Raw genomic sequence first — 22,386 nt, 5'->3', positions numbered from 1 at the left:
CGCTGCATGCTTATACTTCCACTACCCCTTTTCCCCCCTCTGCGTATCCATCGGATAATTTTATTGTGCCGACCCTGCTACGACCTGGTTTATGATCGTGCCTAGCGTTTCCATTTCCGGTGTATTCCACAATTTTTAATTAAATAAACAAATGGATCCCACTGTTGGGTACAACGTGCCTCCAATTTTCAAAATTCTCCATAGGTGCGGATCGTGCAGGAAGCCCGCCCAATGCTGTGTGTGTGCTCCACGTTATGCCTTTCCATCTATGCACCCTTCCCTTTAATAGGGTAAGACACCTCAAACTCAGAACGGTAGCCATACTGATTGTGTGTGTGTGTGGGGGGGGGGGGGGGCTTTTTTTTTTTTTTTTTTTTTTGTGGTTTTAGGGCGCACAACTTCAATGGTCATTAGCGCCCTGACTACTCTAAAAATGCACCGCGAGCCACAAGTTGACAACAACAACTAAAAGGAAAAACACAATAAAAGACAGACTGACAGGCATAGCAATAAAAAACTTCATCAAATGTCCTTAGCAAGGTGTGTCAAATTGATAAAACAAAGAACACGAGCAGCTGCTCGTGGGTCATCCGCTAAAACGGCATCGAAAGTAATAGGCAGGTTAAGATCGAGGCGCAGTTGGTTAAGATCGGGACAGGACATTAAAATGTGTCTAACCGTCAGCAAGTGCCCACATGGGCAGAACGGCGCCGGCGCAGCCGTCAGCAGATGGCGATGGCTGAACCGGCAGTGTCCAATCCTTAACCTTGCTAAAACGACCTCCTCCCGCCGAGAAGGGCGTGAGGAGGACGTCCAAGCCACGGGAAGAGGTTTTAAGGCCCGAAGCTTGTTGTCGGTAAGTGCAGCCCAATCGGCATGCCACAGCGACACAACGCGCCGACAAATGACCCTGCTAAGATCGGACGAAGGGACACAACAAGAAGCTGTCCGAGGCTGGAGGACCGCAGCCTTGGCCGCGGCATCTGCAGCTTCGTTCCCAGGGATACCGACATGGCCGGGAACCCACATAAAGCTAACCGGCGGACCGACGTCCACCAGCCGCTGAAGAGAGCGTTGGATCCGGTGTACGAAAGGGTGAACCGGGTACGGATCACTGAGGCTCTGGATGGCGCTCAGGGAATCTGAGCAGATGACATAAGCAGAATGTCGGTGGCGGCAGATGTAAAGAACAGCCTGGTAGAGGGCAAAGAGCTCAGCTGTGAAGACCGAACAATGGTCATGGAGCCGGTATTGGAAACTTTGTGCCCCGACTATAAAGGAACACCCAACCCCGTCATTGGTCTTAGAGCCATCTGTATAAATGAAAGTCATGGTGATGAACTTCGAACGAAGTTCCAAAAAACGGGAGTGGTAGACCGAACTGGGGGTGACCTCTTTTGGGAGCGAGCTGAGGTCAAGGTGAACGCGGACCTGAGCCTGGAGCCAAGGTGGCGTGTGGCTCTCGCCCACTCGAAAGGTTGCAGGGAGTGAAAAATGAAGGTGTTGAAGGAGGCGACGAAAGCGAACTCCAGGGGGTAGCAGGGCAGAGACATACAACCCGTATTGACGGTCGAGAGAGTCGTCAAAAAAGGAACGATAAGACGGATGGTCGGGCATTGACAGTAGCCGACAGGCATACCGACAAAGCAGTATATCGCGCCGGTAAGTGAGCGGCAATTCGCCAGCGTCAGCATGAAGACTCTCTACGGGACTGGTATAAAATGCTCCGATCGCAAGTCGTAAACCCCGATGTTGTATGGAGTTGAGGCGGCGTAAGATGGATGGCCGTGCAGAGGAGTATACAAAGCTCCCATAATCCAGCTTGGAGCGGACGATCGACCGATATAGACGAAGGAGGACGGTTCGATCCGCTCCCCACGACATACCACTGAGAACACGGAGGACATTTAAAGAACGGGTACATCGGGCGGCCAAATATGACACATGTGGAGACCAGCTAAGTTTCCTGTCAAAGGTAAGGCCTAAAAATTTGGTTGTCTCCACAATTGGGAGAGCAACGGGACCAAGTCGTAAGGACGGTGGGAGAAACTCTTTGTAGCGCCAGAAGTTAATACAGACCGTCTTCTCGGCAGAAAAACGGAAGCCATTGGCGACACTCCAGGAGTAAAGACGGTCAAGAGAACGCTGAAGACAGCGCTCCAGGACACGTGTACGCTGCGCGCTGCAATAGATGGTAAAATCGTCCACAAAAAGGGAGCCTGATACATCAGCTGGGAGGCAATCCATTATTGGATTGATCGCGATGGCGAACAGAGCGACGCTCAAAACTGAGCCCTGTGGCACCCCATTCTCCTGGCGAAAGGTGTCGGACAGGACAGAACCCACACGTACCCTGAACTGTCGATCCATTAAAAAGGAACGAATAAAAAGAGGGAGGCGACCGCGAAGGCCCCATGTATGCATGGTGCGGAGAATGCCCGCCCTCCAACAGGTGTCGTAAGCCTTCTCCAAATCAAAGAACACAGCCGCGGTCGGGCGCTTCCGCAAGAAGTTATTCATAATGAAGGTCGACAAGGTAACCAGATGGTCAACAGCAGAGCGGCGCCTACGAAATCCACATTGTACATTTGTAAGTAGGCGTCGAGACTCAAGCAGCCAAACCAATCGAGAGTTAACCATTCGCTCCATCACTTTACAGACACAGCTGGTAAGTGAGATAGGTCGATAACTGGAAGGCAAGTGCTTGTCCTTCCCCGGCTTAGGAATCGGGACAACAATAGACTCGCGCCAGCATGCGGGAACATGTCCCTCAATCCAGATGCGATTGTATGTACGAAGAAGAAAACCTTTACCCGCAGGAGAAAGGTTCTTCAGCATCTGAATATGAATAGAATCAGGCCCTGGAGCGGAGGACCGTGATCGGCCAAGTGCGGTTTCGAGTTCCCGCATGGTGAATGGGGCATTATAACTTTCACAATTCGAGGAGCAAAAGTCAGGTGGCCTAGCCTCCTCTGCCTGTTTGCGGGGGAGGAAGGCAGGGTGGTAATGAGCGGAGCTCGAAACCTCGGCGAAAAAGCGGCCGAAGGCATTGGAGACAGCCTCAGGGGCCACAAGGACTTCATTCGCGACCTTCAAGCCAGAAACTGGGGAGTGGACCTTAGTGCCAGATAGCCGGCGCAGGCTACCCCAGACAACAGAAGAAGGAGTAAAACTGTTGAAGGTGCTTGTGAAAGCAGCCCAGCTGGCTTTCTTGCTTTCGTTAATAATACGACGACACTGAGAACGTAATCGTTTATAATTAATACAATTCGCCACTGTAGGGTGGCGTTTAAAGGTGCGTAAAGCACGTCGACGAGCACGTAAAGCGTCTCTACATGCTGCAGTCCACCAGGGGACCGGTACACGACGTGGAGAAGAAGTAGGGTGAGGGATGGAATATTCAGCAGCAGCGAGAATGACTTCCGTGAGGTGTGCGACCTGACGATCGCAGCTTGTGAAGGTTTGATCCTGAAAGGTCGCCCTGGAAGAAAAGAGCCCCCAGTCTGCCTTGGAGATGGTCCAACTAGAGGAGCACGGAGAGGGAGTATGCTGCAGGAGATGGATAACACACGGGAAGTGGTCGCTCGAATAAGTATCAGCAAGTGCATACCACTCAAACCGGCGTGCAAGTTGGGGAGTACATATAGAGAGGTCTAAATGGGAATAGGTATGAGATGTGTCCGAAAGAAAAGTAGGGGCGCCAGTATTAAGGCAGACAAGATTGAGCTGGTTGAAAAGGTCTGCTAACAAGGAGCCCCTCGGGCAGGAGGCTGGAGAACCCCAAAGGGGATGGTGGGCATTGAAGTCTCCAGTTAACAAAAACGGAGCAGGTAGCTGAGCAATAAGTTGCATCATGTCTGCCCTGGTAACGGCAGATGACGATGGAGTGTAAACGGTACAAAAGGAAAACGTAAAAGTGGGGAGAGTAATGCGGATGGCAACTGCCTGCAGGCCGGTGTGCAACGTGATGGGATCGTAGTAAATATCATCCCGGACCAGCAACATAACCCCTCCATGAGCTGGGATACCTACCATAGGGGGTAGGTCAAAACGCACAGAGGTGTAGTGTGCCAAGGCAATGTGATCGCATGGGCGTAGCTTCGTTTCCTGGAGGGCTACGACGAGCGGACGATGCAAGCGGAGCAGCAACTTCAAGTCCTCTCGGTTGGAGCGAATGCTGCGAATATTCCAGTGAATAAGTGCCATCGTAAGAAAAGGAAGATGAGAGAAGGGGTCACCTCGAAGGCCGCTTAGGGCCTGGCTTCGAGCGAGCACTGCCGCCGCTATCAGTAGGCGGACAGTCATCGTCCATGGGGTCTATAGGGTCATCGGCCATCTCGGGAGGATGGCCGGGAGGGGGAGCTTCCTCCGCCGGTGAACGGCCAGATGTACGGCTACCGGCGGTGCGGCCAGGCGAAACGGATGACGGCCTGGGGCGGCAACCGCTGGGTGGCGCAGGAGAAGAGATGCGCCGTGGCGGGGAAGGAGAACTGTGCTTCCTATGCGCCTTTTTGGAAGGACGTTTGGTGGAAGTATCGGTCGAAGGCTGGGAGGTCGAGGGACGGAGGAAGTCTGCACGGGATGGTTCCTTCTTGAAGGACCGTGCATCTGACTTCGGTGTCTTCGACTTAGCAGAAGCTGAGGAAGTGGCTGGTGTCTGTGGTGTGATGGGAGGAAGAGGAGACGTCGACCGCGCGATCTTAGCACTGGCCGAACGGACGACCGTGGTGCTGAAGGTCAGATCGCATGTCTGGGTTGCGACCTCCCGGGTAGTCCGAGGAGAGGCGAGGACAGTACTATATTTCCCCGCTGGGAGCAGCGTGGGCTTCCTACTAGCCAATAGCTTGCGAGCAGCCGAGGTTGACACTTTCTCTTTGACACGAATTTCTTGGATGCAACGTTCGTCCTTATAGACAGGACAGTCGCGGGAGGATGCGGCATGGTCACCCTGACAGTTCACACAATGAGGAGACGGAGGTGGACAGTCACCCTCATGGGCATCCCTGCCACAAGTGACACATTTAGCCGCATTGGAACAAGACTGTCGAGTGTGATTGAAACGCTGACACTGGTAGCAGCGCGTAGGTGTCGGGACATAGGGGCGAACAGAAATAACCTCGTAGCCCGCCTTGATGCGCGATGGCAGCTTAACACTATCGAAGGTCAAGAAGAGTGTCCGGGTCGGTACAAGGTCGTTGTTGACCTTTTTCATGACCCGATGGACAGCCGTCACGCCCTGCTCAGCGAGGAAAGATTGAAGCTCCTCGTCAGTCAATCCGTCGAGGGAGCTAGTATACACTACACCACGAGACGAATTCAAAGTTCGGTGGGCCTCCACCCGGACAGGGAACGTGTACAGGAGGGTGGCCCGAAGCAGTTTTTGTGCCTGAAAGGCATTCTCAGTTTCTAGTAATAAGGTGCCGTTACGCAACCTGGTACAAGATTTGACAGATCCGGCTATGGCATCAACGCCCTTCTGAATAACAAAAGGGTTGACAGAGGAAAAATCCTTTCCGTCCTCAGTGCGAGAAACTACGAGGAACTGTGGGGCAGGCGGTAGTACTTTTGTCACTGTTGGCTGGTCACGTTTCCGTTTTTGGGTCGAAGTCGAAAGCGATGGAGTAGAATCCATTGCGGAGGAATCCCCCATGATTGCCAGCGTCTCCGATGGCGCGCTCCTTCCTTGTGGGGACCCTCTCAGAGGGCACTCCCGCCTTAGGTGAATGTTTACACCTCAGGTCACACCTCCCGAGAAACAGACGGAGGGACCAATCGGCATGGTCAGAAGGTATCAGCTCAGGCAATCACCCCTCCCCGGGCCTGGCCTTTACCAGGGGGTACGCGCGTGCCTTACATGTCTACCCAGGGCGGGGACTTACGCGTTACCCCGTCACCGGCTACGCGTGCGAACGCGTGGGTCGGCCTTCAGACACGCACAGGGAGGAAGGAAGAAGAGGAAAAAGAAGAGAGAGAGGGAGAAAGAGGACAGACTGTCTCAAACGCCGAGGCGGAGACCAGAGAAGGCAAGGAGAAGAAGGCAATGAGAAGGCAAGGAGAAAAAGGCAATGAGAAGGCAAGGAGAAAAAGGCAATGAGAAGGCAAGGAGAAAAAGGCAATGAGAAGGCAAGGAGAAAAAGGCAATGAGAAGGCAAGGAGAAAAAGGCAATGAGAAGGCAAGGAGAAAAAGGCAATGAGAAGGCAAGGAGAAAAAGGCAATGAGAAGGCAAGGAGAAAAAGGCAATGAGAAGGCAAGGAGAAGTCAAGGGAAAGAGTAAGGAAGACAGTGAGGTGGAGAAGAGCAAAGAAAGGGACCAACAAAAGGAAGGAAGAAACGAGAAGTTTAAAACCAAAAAGACCACGATTATAGGTCGTGAAGATCGTCCGTCTCCGGACGCAGGCGCTAACTACCCCCGTGAGGGGGATGGACTCCTTTTAGTCGCCTCTTACGACAGGCAGGAATACCTCGGGCCTATTCTAATCCCCGGACCCGCAGGGGGGGGGGGGGGGGCGTCAAGTACCTGCACGGTGGTAGCCAGCCCCCTGACCACTTAGGGATGGAACTGTTAGCGTCTAAGCTGAAAACTCCCTATGTCTGACAAGGAGTATGTGCCCGTTGCGATTTGGGCATGGGGACTCCAAGCAATAAATTACTGTCCAGGTAGCCGTTGGTATGTAAAACTAAATCCACGAAAAGTGAGCAATATAAATAATGAATTCAGTGACATTGACGAATAACAAAACGAAAGAAATTAAATCGAAATTAATATATAAAATTAATGAAAATCACGTGAGTAATGATTTCAAGGGGGAAAAGAATGACAGGAGGAAAAATGAGAGCAAAGGAACAAGCTGATATGATGGTTAAAATGTGATGTCACAAAGGAACGAATATATGAAACTACATTTAAATCAATTAATTGAATAAGAATAATGACGACAATAATTTAGATAGAAAATTTAAAAATGAAGTTAAAGTACCTGCGAGATTCCAGTCCATGACGACCTCCATGTCAAGACCTTACCCTATCCATTACACCGAGCAACCAGTCAATATGAAGCTACTATATTAATGGTATTGAGCGTCGCGCAAAATTTCGAAATTCTTCTTCGTCAATAACTCGTGAATGACGGCCTTCCAGTGTGAATGGCTGCAGGGTATGATAGCTGGGATATTAAGCTACATCACAGTACAGACCGTTTCAAAAAGTCAGTCCCACCGCTGGGGACCTCTGCTTGTAAGTACGATTTTTAACGGGATTGAGCGTATGCATGGGCTGGAGCTAGCGCGCGATGGGCGTGCACGTCCTTCCGCGATTGCACGCATATACTCAAGCTGAAACGATCGTTATGTTATCCATAAAATATGATGTTTCGCAGTTCTCCACTTTTAAAATTTATTGTATGCCTAAAAAGATCTGTATCTAAATTACTCGGCAACATTCACTTGTTACGAAGAACGACCGGCATTTTAATTTCACCGTACCACACAACCAACTTCACTTACTCAGAGACTAGTTTTTCTGCATTCCAGTCAAACTCGTCGACAGGCTGCACAATGAAGTATCTCTTGTGGTGTGTGGGGGTACCGTATCTATCGAGGGCCACGTTCTTTGGGAGAGGGACATTCGTTAGCCATTGCCTTTGCGACAAACGGTGTTTTCAAATTTGAGTGTACGCGTTTGTTTTGAAATAGGAAGTGAGTAGTCGAGTGTGAGCGAGCCACTAGGTAACGTACTGATGGAAGTTCGTAATCATCTGAAGTGAAAAAGATGATCGTTAATCCTGGTGATTATTAGAACTGAGATAGATGTAGAGGGGAAGTAAAAACGCGGAAGGGCAATGAAACGAAGCTGACAGCGTACTTATCGACATGACGCTGCACCGCCCTCTGGTCTGGATGCATGGAATGATTAGGTTCGGAATGGTGCCAAAGCCGTTGTACCCTCTCCTGAGGCAAGCTAGCCCACAACCGTTGAAAATGGTCTTTGAGATCCTAAGTATTGGCACTGGAATGAAGTTTGGAGAGTCAGTCCCTGACGACATGTTCTACATAACGCAGGCGGTTCATAGATATACTTGTCATGTAAGGATAAATACTGGCTTGTTGAAAAATGGCAGCACAGTACTGTCATATGCGAGTTAACACATGAGGGGAGCAGGATTGCATGACATACCGTTGTCTCGTCAGTTCTTCTCAATCACTACCGGCCGTAACCTAAAGTCATACCCGCTGGCTCCCCACACCATGGTGCCAGGAGTAATATCTCTGTGCCCTTCCAAAACATGGGAATAGTGGGTCCTCTCCGCAGGTCTCAGACTCACTCACCGACGACTGTAATCCTGGGCAGCTCTTCTGCGACTCATCGTTGAAGACAATGCAACGGCATTCGTCAGCAGTCCATGCTTCCTGGTCACGGTGCAAATCCAAACGCAGCTGTTTGCGTTGTGTTAATGGCAACCTACATATTGGACGATGATTCCTTAGTCCGGCTGTTGGTATCTCTGACCTATGGTGCTCGATGACACACAAGGTTGGGCGGGGTCCATTATTCGGTCTCGAATGGCAGACGAAGACGTGAAGGGGGTTACTTTGTGTTCGGTGCACAATACAGCGCTCCTCCCTTTTAGTGGTCAGACGTCTTCCTGGCAGCAATCTTGACGAGTATGCAGGCCCTCATCTTTCCATTTAGTCCAACAATGGGCCACTCTCACATCTGAATAGCTTACAAATATTGATATTGCACGAATCTCGGAGCTGGCAAAAAGAGTCGTAACAAGACTCATTTCAAACTGTCAGGTGCTGATAACGTTGTCTCACACGAGTACGTGGTGTCTTCGCGTTTTTCACAGTACTCACTTATCACGTGACATTGTTCATGGCCTCTATATACCCTACAAGACCTGCCAACAACACTAATGCACTCTGGTGGACGTTCTCCCTATCACCGAGAATTGCACCTCTTACCATCTATACACCAACCGATGGTGCGTTTGCGTTGCGAATAGAATTTATTTTTTACTGTTAGCGTCGACGACTTTAACCAAGTGCCAGTAAATGCCGCAATGGTAAATCTTAGGTTTCACTGGTTAACTCTAGGATTTACCAATTAGGCCTATATTAGTTTTACAGAAAAAATTACAAGTAAGAAGAAATGGAGCAAAGTGAGGAGCAAAAAACTACACGAGTTGACAACAATTAGAACATTCTACACATAAGATAAACAGAAACAAATTGAACGTACTTCATAGGAGCGAAATAAGGTGCGGAGGGAGAGAGGTTGGTGGTCGAAGAGTTTTATGTGGAGATTACAGATTTTTAATAACCAAAACACGAGAGTCTGATTACTTGTAGAAAAGAGAATAAAAATAAAAGTTATAAAAGCAAGATAAACTGATGCTGATAAGACTGAAGTAACAGTAAGAGACTTTTTACTAACCCCAGCGTGTTCCTATTCTTCCTTAATCCTGGTATACCTAGCAAGTAGCAACTAGCCAGCATCCCCTCCAACAAATGTGTGGATGAGCGTTATGAGAAGATACATAACGCACTGTAAGTGCAGAAGAGGGGCGTGCAAAACCGTTATGAGAGATGCAAATCCTATGGCAAGTGAAGGGGGAAGAGGTCTGCAAACTTTAAAACACGAAGGACACACTGCTGTGGTGAGTCCACGAAGAGTTTTCTTAACCATAAACTCATCTGTCAGGTGCCCTTCCACATTTAGACGCGGCCGCTGGAAAACAGTGGTGAGCAGGTGTACACAAGTTAACAATGACTGACTGACTTGGAAATGGAAGCCGTTGAGGGGGAAAGACGGGGAGGCATTCACCGCCTGCACACAGCTGGCGCGCTGCAGCCCCTGCTCCTTGCAGGCTGCTGTGGCGTTGGCACGCGTCCGAGCACTCTTGCCTTCATAACATGCTACAACAGTGGCCACTACAGTAGCCACGAACGGATTCTTTATGAACAGCCGCAGCTCAATTTTGACATGTAGGCTCCAAGCTGACAGAAGACAGAATCCTGAAATATACTCAAAAACACAAAAGGAATTTGCCGAATGGGACGGAAATCGGTGTATGTGACGTACGTGTCTAGACAAACTAGTGATTACAATTTCAGGAAGATTTGATGTTTTATTCAAGAGAAAGAGCTTCACGAATTGAGCAAGCCAAAAACGCGTTGGCCCACATCTGGTCCTTATGCAAGCAGTTATTCTGTTTGGAAGTGATCCATAGAGTTGTTTGCTGTCCTCCTGAGGAAGATCGTGACAAATCCGTCCAATTGGAGCGTTAGTTAGCCAACATCCTGAGCTGGTTCTCTCTCTTGAAAATATCATCCAATTTTTCTGAAATTATAATCATTTGTTTGTACATGTACATCACATCTACCGATTTCCGTCCCATTTGCATAATTTTTTCGTGATGTGTATTTTTTGTATTATAGTGTAGCCGCATTAGCCACAGAATTCCGTGTAGCAAGTGTTTCGTCTACGAGTGACCATGCGCATTTGCTCTTAGCTTTCGGCAGGTATCTGCCTTTCTTATTTTGCAATGTGTAGCTGGAGTCAACACAAATAAATCGCTTTTTTGTTACAAACAAAATGTCTTTTTGAAGCGTATTTTACCCGACAATGCGTTCCTTAATCAGCCTACCGAGACACACGGCTCAACGTCGTTTATTAATAGGGAGAAAAGAATATGAGGATTACGAAGTATCCCACATGCGTGTGTGTTGAGCTGCTGCACGGCAGTAGGTGAGAAGGTGACGCTGGCAGTCAGAGACACGAATCAAGTCGGGCAAGGAAGATATGCCCAACAAATGTTTACCAATAATGCAACAGCTAGAGTACAGTTAAAATGATTATGACACTAGGAAAATATCCCAACAGTACTTGCCACAGTTTATGAGCATAAGTTATAAGTGACTGTCTCCGTAGCCGAATGGTTCGCATCGCTGCGTTTGGCGCAATTCCCGGTACCTACTCGGATTTTTCTGAGGGAGGACGACGACTCAGTCTGCTGAGGCCAAATGAAGAGCTGCTTGAATAAAGAAGCAGCGGCATCATCAGAATTCATCAACTGACAATAAAGGTTGCAGTGTTGGACGACATGCTGATCCCATGTCCCACGACCATACATGTCCGTCGTACTGACTTGTAGGTAGCAGTCGGCCACTCGGAACAGACGTAACCCCAGAGGAGGCGTTTACCTTCTTTAAAATTTGCTAGTGGTCCTCACCTGTAATGAGCAGTCAATCACAGTTAATGAAGCGTAATTTACGCTGGCGTCATAAACAGGCTGCCTCCGTGTGATATGGTAAAAACTTTCGTTATCTGCATACCCGTAAATGATTAGCGGCGTGTATCTGTGTACGGCAGGGTCCTGTAATACGAACAGCGTTGACGGTGGGAGGAAGTGATGATCAGAGGCTTTCTACCGCACCTATATTGACAGTACGACGCTCTATCACCTGTTGTGTGGTCATCGTGGATTTAACGGTGGAGCAGTGTTGTCTTATTTGAGAAGCTGCGATTTAACACCCGGCAATACATCTGAACATCACCTACAAATCGCCTATTCGCAGACTGCCCCGTCCCCGTGAAGAAAACAAATGCAACGGTGTCTCTTAATGCATGCTTCGTACAGGCCATTTTGATTTGTTTATCGTAATACCTGTCACGACAGACATATAGCTTACAAATAAAAGCAAAAGGGATTTGGGGACGGGGAGGGGATATTTGTGACACAATCACTGGGGGCAGCAAGAAAGATACAGAATCGACAGTATTTCAAACTGATGTGTTAATACGAACATGAAATTGTACTCCACGTGTGTCGCCAAGTTTCCATCACGTGCGTGCAGTGTTATTTACGACACAGAGTCGAGCCTCAGCCCGTCAAGCCATCCGCCCCGACGCCGCTCCCAGCACGGAGGGCGCAGGGCCGCCTCTTCACAGTAATTTGGCTGCCGTAATGAGCACATCTGTCTCCACTCGGTCGGTCTGCCCTGCGTCATCAGCCTGAGGCGTGCCCTATTAGGATACAGAGTGAGCGCCGCGCACGAGTTGCAAACGGGAAACCAATCAGCACTCAGTGGATAGAGACTCCATCGGTAGCCGAGAGCGAAATTTCCGTTCTCAGTGTGCGAAGATTCCGAATTTCTCATGCCGTGCTTATTAACTTCTTACCGTTACCGTTCGCGCTGTGCATTATATGTGAATCAGATCGACCGCGCTCAGGAGATGCCGACGCTTTGAAGGAAGGATGTTTGGGTACCAGGAGCTCAGTTTTAATCCTTTCAATTTGGGCTTTCCCGATAACAACAAAGCAGTTTAACAATCTAAACGCGCGGAGCTTCTCTTTTGCGCTTCAGTTTGATCTCAATTCGCGTAAGGGCCAGCCTTTCGTAGCTTGAAACTTACTGGAAGTGAAGGTACATGCCATCTCTCTGTCAAATTTGACCCTCAATTCCAAATAATTCTTTTAGTCAGTGTATACTGACTTATTTTTTTGATATTTCAGGCACTTCATTGCCATAACGGTGCGGTGTCTTACTGAAAAAGATTTGTAAACTATCATTACACGAAAATTATTCAGAGACAAAATCTTTAAGAGATTTTCAACCCTGTGATGAATGGAACACAAGAGACGTTGAAAATACACAACACGAAATTTCTTCTGACTCAAGTAATTCTTCGTCTATGATTCAGTAGAAGGGAAAAGCCACCTGTCTAGCAGTACATGTTTCCGAGGTAAAAATCGAGTCTAGTAGTCTACACACCTGAGAGAAGAAAAAGAAATTGGATTGGGTATATATTAAGAAAGAATGACAGACATTAAACAATTTTAGAAGGTCATATAGAAGGGAAAAGGAAGCGAGGAAGGAAGAGATTTCAGATACTGGATGACGTGATGGACGGCACAACATACAGCAACCTTAAGAAGGAATCAATGGATCGCGGAAAATTGAAAGGGCAAGGACCTGCTAATATAGCAGAAAACTGATGATTATGATGAGTCTACACAACCCCGAATAGCTCCAGAGAGAGAAGCCTCAACATCATAACTCACCAGCCTGGTATCATTAAGTCCAACTAGTGAAAAATGAAACATGTCTCCAACTGAATTGCACCAGTTGCTGATATCAGATGAAATGATCACGACTATATGCACGAAACAAAAAATAACGGAATATTCAGAGAAGTACGAAAGTAAAGCGACCTACACTAATCATGCGAGTATTTTGTAAATGAAAGCATCCTTTGGGCTGTTCCTATTATTAGCTGTGATCAAGTCTGTCATAAATATATCTAAAGTTTATGAGCAACTGATGGAACAGGCAGAGGAATATTCAAAATAACTACGCCCATAAAGTGTTTATATCCTGCTATCTGCTTTGAGATTCGATGGTGTGAATTCTATGGCAGCAATAACTAATGATGGCACGGTTCTTACCTCAGAAATATTTGAAAATTTCATTCAGAACTGTCAAGAAACTATAGCCGCTCGGAATATTTTACGATTGATGAACTGCTTTGCCCTTTTAGACGAAAATGTTTTTCAGGGTTTGTACGAAATCGGTGCCTGCTAAATATGGCGCCCAGATTATGTGCCTATGTGTCGCTGAAACACACTATATAATGCTTTTATCTATACGGAGAAAGCAGTCTAACAAACTAAGCCAACTTTCAATTCCAACACTGAATGTACTTCAGCATTCAGAAACTTTACATGGAACAAATAGTAATGTAACTGGAGATAACTGGTTCTCTTCTGTGGAGCTGGTTGACAAACTGGTCTAAACTGGTTTGACTTATATTGGAACGATGCACAAAACTAAAAGGAAATTACGACCAAAATTTTTACCCAATAAACGTTATTTGGTTTCGGGAAGGATAAAACATTGGCATCATACGTCCCAGAAAAGAATCTAAGTGTAGTGGTGACGTCATCAATGCACCATCACAATTCAGTCAATGAAAAAATGGAAAAACGAGATAATTAAATTTTACTACCCAACCACAATATGACTGCACTTTGCCTCCGTGGCAGTTATCGGGAACACGCGGGTGACGTAACAGTAAACAAAAACGATTTTCATTCTTTTCCGACTGTGGAAGCCCAAATAGCTTCGCGGGGGAATTGTCTGATCGTTAGAACAGCAAAGCACATTGTGGTGGGCTTCAAGAGCACAGAAACATACAAGCCGATCGAAGCCCCTCACTCCCCGGTGAAGTAATACTGTGGTCGACTAATGCAACAGAACGAAAGGTACTGATAATACATTAGACCAAAAATGCGCCAATTAGTATAAGAACTCGACAATGGCCATGCGTAACTGTTTCGGCAATACCGAATATTGCGAGTGTAAATGGATTAGTTTTGTACAAGGCGTCAAATAGTGGAAAACGTGTGAAACGTGATCATTACATAAAACAAACTGTACTAAGTTTGACAAGGCCATTTATCATAAAAAGAAAGATGGAGAGTATTCTTCATTCTCGATAGATTTGAAGCGTAGGATAGATAATATTCAAGGGGGCAGCTGATGAACCACAAAGCGACCTGCGGCAAGCAAATTTGTTGGTCACGAAAAAGAGACACAAACATTTATACGGACCTACAACTAACACCAGACAATAACAAAAATGCGATAGATGCTTTAAGTTCATCTGTAAACGACATGTAGAAAGAAAGAAAGAAAAAAAAAAGTGTTGTGTAGCATGTGCCATACTTTCTATAGTTACTAACACTGATAAAGTTTGTACTGTATTACGTTTGGTTGTCATTTTTGTTTCTAATTGGTGGCATAAAGAGTTCCTATTTATGTTTAAGTCGGCCTTTTTATTACTGTATGGCATGCCAAAGTAACGGACTACAGAATTTCTGTTAAATGTGACCAATTCTTACAGTTAGAAAACAACACTGTAAAATCGTTGCTTGGAAAAAGTTGATTTATATTTGAAATAAAACTTGTTTTAATACACTCCTTATGTATTTACGTAGTCATTAATTATACCTTTTATTGGAATTGTGTGGCTTCTTGATTATAGTATCCATAAGGACAGGCAAATCCAGTTACTGTGAGCAAACTAACGATTCCGAGTAACGGTTAAAATGAAACTGTAGCTTAAAATTTTGTGGAAATAGAAGAACTACTGGGTTATAAACAATACATATATTGGGGGTGTTTCAGAATGATGAATTAGGAATTTGGGGACAAGTTCCACACACCAAAATAGGAAAAAAGTGTAATAAATATGGGCTCTAAAATGCGTATTGTAAGAGCTACGAACACTTTCTTATCCTCGATACTGTGAAAGCTATTTGCTGTCCATAGTTTGGGAGGAGGTAGTACTACCCGAAAGAAGGAAAAATGTTCAGGAAGCATGGATTCTCAAGTGCGTATTTTAAGAGCTATCAGCACCTTTTCAGTAGAAAAGAGGTGTTTCATAGTGGCGAAGGTAAACAAGTTATGAGCTGTGTACTTTAGAACCCATGTTTGCAGGACTTTTTTCCTTTTTTATTGTAGGGAACTTTTCTCCAAATTTTTAAAAAGTCGTTCTGAAACGTCCCGTATAACTACTCGTGTAAATTTGAAACCTTTTTGACTAGTCGTAAGACATCTTGCGGACTGTCAGTAGATTCCAGGGAAATGAGGCACACGCGAAGCATTACTGACTACTACTTATCTCAGAGGTAAAAATGTAATTCCATAGCATTTGTAGATTTACAGAACGCCGTTGAAAATTTTGTTTGGAATACCCTCTTTGCTATTTTGGAAGTAGTGACATTAAAATACAGAGAGCGAAAATTTATATACACTTTATACAGAAACCGGACTGCAGTTATAAGCGTCTAAGGGCATGAATGAAAGCAGTAGCCGAGAATGGAGAGAGGCAGATGCGTACGTTTCCCTCATTTCATTCAATATGTATATTGAGAAAACTGGACGGGAAACCAAAGAGAAATTAAAGCTTAGGGGGAAGAAATAAAAATTTGGGATTTTGTGCTGAAAACGTTGTAATTATGCCACAGATGGCAAAGAAGTTAGAGGATCAGTTGAACTGAATGAATAATGTATTAAAAAGATTACAGTACAAGAGGATAATCAATAAAAGTGAACTAATGGTTAAAGGACGTAGCTGAATTAAATAAGGCGATGCTAAGAGAATTACATAGCGAAATGAGACAATGGGAGAAGCTGAGTTTCATTAATTGGGCAGCAAAGGCGAAATGGAGGGGATATGAAATGCAAACAATAATAAGAAAAGCGTTCCTGAGAAACAGAAAGATGTTAGTATCTCATATAAAGTTTTCGGAAGTACTTTATGAAAATATTTAAATGGAACGTAGCATTGTACGCATGTAAAACGTCGATAATACACAATTCAGGCAAGGAAAGAAGAAGTATTGAAATGTGGTGCTACAGATGAATGCCAAAGATCAGATGGGTGCATCGTATACATAGGAAGGAGAAATTACGTCGAGAAAAAGAAATATAAAAAAAAGGGATCGGCTGATAGGGCACCTCTAAGGGCTTCAAGGAATCGTCAATTCCGCAGTAGATGGCGGAGGCGGACGAGCGCGTAAGGCAGGGGCGTAAAAAGCAAGTCTTACTTACAATGAAAGTGTCGAACTGACCTTGGTTGCACAGAGTCTTATGCAATGTAAGATTCGCGTGAAGCGCTCAATCAAACCAGTGTTAACACCGAAGAACACAACACAACAGTAGACCTGCAATTTTTGATCTAGCAAGAGTATACCACGCAAATAGTTTGCTTTGTCTTTCAGACCAAAAGTCGTCCTAAATATCTACGAGTGTATATAAGGCTTTGAAACAACATGAGGTAGTTTCAATTTTAAGAGCGGACGATTTAGTAGGCTTCTTATATCAATTACGTTTTACAAACCCGGAGTCCATGTGATGGCTCCCTCATGGTTGTTTTTCACCACGTTCGCACATACGAAAGTGCCTTACCTTCTAAAAATAGTTGTTTTCCGGCACAATCACATAATGTGAACAATAAATTACGGTTTCAGTCGTCGCTGGCGATTTGTAGGTCATAAGAAGGAATCAGTTATTCAGTCTCCAACACTGAGAGAAGCACATTCACAATTTCTTGTTTAAATTATATGTGACTGCCAGAAAATAAATGGCTTCTAAAAAGGATTTTATCTATCACTGACGCCTTCGGCTACACCGAAATATCGTTCTTAGCAAGACGTCACTTATTCATTGCCGAAACCTAATTCCATGTATCACTGTCTGCAGTTTTCAATCGACGCAAGAGCATTATAATGAGCGTGGACCTGTTTGCGTCCACAGTTCAGACGCTTCCTACAGGACTGGCGATTGAGTAAACTTGAATCTGCTTAGTATGAAGCAAAATGAAGTGTGTTTGGAGCTTTCCGAATGCTTACACGTTCCCATAATGACCGCAATCTGGTAGTCTACGCCGTTCAGGGGCGTAGCGAACAACGGCGAGTAGAATTAAGTGGAGCCTAAACCAGGACACCCCTACTTACCGAGAGGTGACTTCCAGAAACTCGAGACCTACGACACTTGGCGTGGAGGCAGCATGTTGACGCAGTGTGTAATCCTGGGCGAACTCTACCCACTAATTTATGAAAGGTCAGCACTGTCCGCTGCTAATTTACAGGGTGTGGACTATTTACGCCCTGTCTGTGGTCACAGCAGCGAAGTTTCTTGATGTGAAACGCCTAAGACTCTAAAAGAAGACACTACAACGCACGTTCCACGTATCAAGAAACTTCCTAACATGCTTTCTCTACCAAGCAGTTAAGGAAGAAGCAGTAATTAGACAATTCCAGGCAAAGGTCTGGAAGCTTCACAGTGAGGAAAGTCCCAGAATTCCTTGATAAGCCCCCTAGGACAGCGGAATAGAGAGAAAGACCGCTATAGACTATGTGTGGGTCTACGGGACACGTAGTAACATTCGTGATGAAAGCAACCACCTCTCTAAAAAGCCTACGGCTACAAAGAAGACAAAATTGAAGACCAAGAAGTGTATCAAAATAACCACTTACGAACAGCAATTATACATAAGAGACAAAAAAACTGCATCAAATCACTAAAAATAGGGTACAGTTCCTAAGAAGAAGATGCCTTGGCAACGAAATTGTTTATTTGGAAAGCAATTAGATACAGCAACTGCTGGGCATGTAAGTGCTCGAGGCAGCACACTATCTCTGAAAAACCCAGCAGCCTAAATTCTAGCATGACAGTACCTGGCCTCATGGGAGAAATGTGAAAACCTTCCTCAATGAAGGAAGTGTACGACTGTTCTTTGGCCTACACATCAGCTGGACATGGCTCCCACCGACCATGTATGGTGTATTGTTTGTCATCGGCTTGTTCGTTATTGTTCTCCAACAACCATGCTTGATGCTTTGTGGTTTTACATATAAACAGCGAGGGAGATTAGCCGTGAAGATATACATGCCTTCTGATGCCATGCGGAACCGCTTACAGAAGTGGGTTCTGCATCTTCCGCATTTCTTAAGTCAGGGGTCATCTACAGCCCTATAATCTTCTTCTATGCATACTGTCATGTGCTTCGTCTATGGAATAAGGTCTGTTTCTGACATGTTTTCCCTTTGAGTGCTGCAGTTTTCAGAAGTGCTAGTGTGTATCATCATTTCACATGACCTCTGCTTCCCCTAGCACACGGAGGTGCCCATCTACTAGCTATCATAATACAACTTCTTTTGGGATTCCACAGCTGACAAGACACTGGATTTGTCTGTAACAGATCTTGCATAATGAGGAATATAAGCAATCAACTTTGTCCCCGATATCTGGCGAAGTGCTTTACTTACATGCCATTGCCGCGTTCATATTTGGGTCGAGGGTGACCTCTTGGAGTTGGCTGGGGCTCGTGCTGAAACAAAAAGATCGCAATTAGCCACAAGTGGAGAACTGTACAAATAAAGATGCAGCAAGTGTTTACGCGTACAAGTGGGACATACCCTGTTAAATGCAATTTCTTATAGCACTATACTACGAAATTCTAGATGTTCACATCATTGTTTATTATTGTCCTGAAGTGTGATCGCCCGCATCTCGTGGTCGTGCGATAGCGTTCTCGCTTCCCACGCCCGGGTTCCCGGGTTCGATTCCCGGCGGGGTCAGGGATTTTCTCTGCCTCGTGATGGCTGGGTGTTGTGTGCTGTCCTTAGGTTAGTTAGGTTTAAGTAGTTCTAAGTTCTAGGGGACTTATGACCACAGCAGTTGAGTCCCATAGTACTCAGAGCCATTTGAACCATTTTTGAAAGTGTGATCCCCATAAAACGCGTGGGTGTCACATGACACTGAAAGCAATGAGAGGCTGTGTCTCACTGTTTATCTAGTCAGTAACGATAGTATCGCCATTGAGTTTCTGAAAGATAGCGCGCCAATATTCACCTGAACGAATTTAGATAAACCGGAAAACGTCTTTAGCGCGATTCCGAAAACAATTGCCATCCTTGGTTCTGGCGCCTATTCCGTCGATTATTGTCAAAATATACGCATCACAATCATTTGTGTAAACCATCCGGTGTTTTATTACATTAAATTTGCTGGACATACAGTTTAAATTCTTGTGTCTAATTTCTTTGCACTATAGATAGTAATGTTTATAATGCATAACTAAATAATAATTAGAGACAAGAAAATAAAAATTAGCCTGCCATACAAGACGACGTAACAAAGGCATCATGTCTATGAACACCTTTCATAGAATGCTGATGCCTCCATTTTGAATTATTTATTTACACTTAAAGGATTGAGGTGGTTCCAAAGGTTATTAACATGATCCGCCATTAGTAAGCGCATCCGTAAAGTACTTCTATACAGTACTGTTCTGAAGTAAGAAGAACTATGGCGCAACGACTGACGAAGCTTTAGAGTCTAAGGAAGTTCAATGTTATCAACCAGTATAGATCACTGTCTGCCTGTTGCCAAGTTCAGCTAGTATGCTTCTTCGTTCAACCCTGAAGTTGGATTACAGCAGTACGCCATTACCCTCTTCTGCCCGACTTCCTCTTTACTTCCGCAAACGTAACGCATCCCAGACCATTCATAATCTGCTGGATGGATGACATCCCTGGTCGTCCGCGACAATTCCTTCTCTCAATAGCTCCTTCTGCTATTGTTCTAAGGATGTTATTGTGTTTAAAAATGTATCCCACGAGTTTGTCTTTATGTTTGTATTTGCATCCAGGAAGGGGTGTGTGTGGGGGGGGGGGGCCGCTGACAAGCCAAAACATGATGACCATTGCACATAGCGACGTTGGATGCCGCGACGGTGTAACAACAGTGTGCAAGCGGAGTAGACAAGGACAGGGATCACCCTTGCGAAGCTATGGGCTGCAAACGTAGAAATCCGCTGAGATAAGCGACTTTGACCCGGGGCAGATTGTTATTATTACGCATAGACTGTGAAAGAGTATCTCGGAAACGGCGAAGCTGCTTGAATGTTCATGTGCTACTGTCGTGAGTATCTACGGAAAGAGGTAGGACAACAGTGAAACTACCACTAGGCGCTAAATGGTGGAACGTCCGCCAATCTTGACAGAACGCAGGGTTCAGAGGCTTGTCTGCTCTGTATACTAGGATGGATGGTGATCCATGGCATCTCTCTGATGCAAATGCAGGTGTTTCGGAGAACACCGTTCACCGTACATTGTTGAAGATGGTGCACAGCGGCTCGAAACGTACAGCGCGCCAAGAACGCAGGGTGTTGGGACCAGAATTATGCTATAGGAGACATTCTCCTGCGCGTGCATGGGACCTGTGTTAGTAATCGAAGACACGCTGAAGGCTGCGAACCACCTGTACCCTTTCATGTTTGATGTCTTCACCGACTGCAATGTCATCTTTCAGCAGTATAACTGTCCGTCTCTCCGAGCCAGACCGTGCAACAGTGGTTGGATGATCATTGTAGTGAGCTCACGTTGATGTCTCGGCGACCAAATCCTATGGAACCCATCTGGATCACTATCGGATACCATCACCGGCCCGTTAGTTACGCGAGTAACATAACTAATGCCACATATCTCCACGAACCTACCAAGAAACTGTCTTATTCGTGGTACGCAGACTGTGTTTTGTTTCTTTCCAAAGACGGACAAACAAGCTATTAATCAAGTAATCAAAAAGTTTTGGCTCATCAGTGCATTCTGTCGGAATGCTGAGTAACGAAAAGTTAACAAGCGATGAAAATCCAAAGTATAGGGGTCGTCGGAAGAAGTAAAACTTTATTTGGTCAGAACATAAAAGTGAAATTGCAAATGGGGCGTGGAGGGAGTGCGGTGGTGGAGAGGTGGGTGGGCATTGCACGGAACTAAGATGAATCATCCTTAAATGCGCATTGCTATTTCTAGTGCTGTTTGTTCATACTATTATTGTCTCTGTATTACGTGTTCCTGATTCGTCATAAGTTCGTACATGTTTGACAATGGCGTAGCGTCCAACCTGTAATAGCAGAACTTCTACAGCGATCATCAGAAAATTACGACCTTTAAATAGCTCGTACCTGCTGCAGATCCATGTTACAAGAATTTATTGGAGTACATTACGTTTGAAGTATGAAGTCAAACGTAATATGCGTAATTAATTGACGAGCAACTGAAGCTACTCGTTTCAGCGGCATCTTATGGCAAAGGTGCATTGAACGCAGTGTTGCTCGCTGTTTGAAACTGGCAGCTATATGGAAGCAAACGATACCAATCAATGGCAATCCATTCCGGTAGTCCGACCATGTCGCCGAGATTCTCGAGTGCTAGTCTTGTAAGGTACCAAAGGGCCCAACGACGGGGGGAATCCCCGAGTGCGAAAGCTGTGTTGTCGTAGCAGGTAGCGGCAGGGTGGTCGCGAAGGCGCGGCGACACATGTTTACGCCCCGGCGGGGCGCCACGTGCAGTCGGGCCGCCGCTATTTATACCGGTGGGTTTCCTGTCTGGCTCCAGCGCAGAACACAAAATGAATAAAATACGCCGAATTACCCCAGCGGAAGGGCGGCTGCTGCGGCGACAAAAAGAACTCCGCTGCGCGACAAAAAAAGACTCGCCTAGACGCCGCGGGAGTGACACACACACACACACACACACACACACACACACACAAAATCGCCGGACTCCTGGATACTGTTTGCTTTGGCTGTTGGTAAATTGGAGCCTTACTTCTTTCTGCCGCTAGTTATTTTTATGGGACAGCGAAACGGAAACGACAGTCAATAACCGAAACGGGCGGCAGACTGGTTGTTTACGTCGGAGACGCCTGTTTCGTGTCTCCGTCGGAAGTCTTAATTGACAACGGAGGTTACACTATAGCTGAAGCAGGTGTATCCACATATTTTACGCTCTTTCGTGGAACTGTTCCAC

The 22,386-nt window shown here is 45.9% G+C and overlaps 1 protein-coding gene across 4 annotated transcripts in view; it reads right to left on the bottom strand.

The window, feature by feature from the left end:
- LOC126191190 (centrosomin-like) overlaps positions 1–22,386 on the bottom strand; it is a 417,752-nt gene that overhangs the window by 204,524 nt on the left and 190,842 nt on the right. For all 4 annotated transcript variants that reach the window (XM_049931983.1, XM_049931982.1, XM_049931984.1 and 1 more), the window contains exon 2: positions 18,841–18,902. In XM_049931983.1, coding sequence (XP_049787940.1) covers positions 18,841–18,902 — 62 coding nt within the window. The remainder of the gene's footprint in view (positions 1–18,840; positions 18,903–22,386) is intronic.

This window comes from Schistocerca cancellata, chromosome 6 (genome assembly GCF_023864275.1).
Source record: "Schistocerca cancellata isolate TAMUIC-IGC-003103 chromosome 6, iqSchCanc2.1, whole genome shotgun sequence".
In the NCBI taxonomy this organism is placed as follows: domain Eukaryota; kingdom Metazoa; phylum Arthropoda; class Insecta; order Orthoptera; family Acrididae; genus Schistocerca; species Schistocerca cancellata.
Note: the sequence above shows the minus strand (reverse complement) of the source record. Positions and strands in the feature narration are given on the sequence as shown.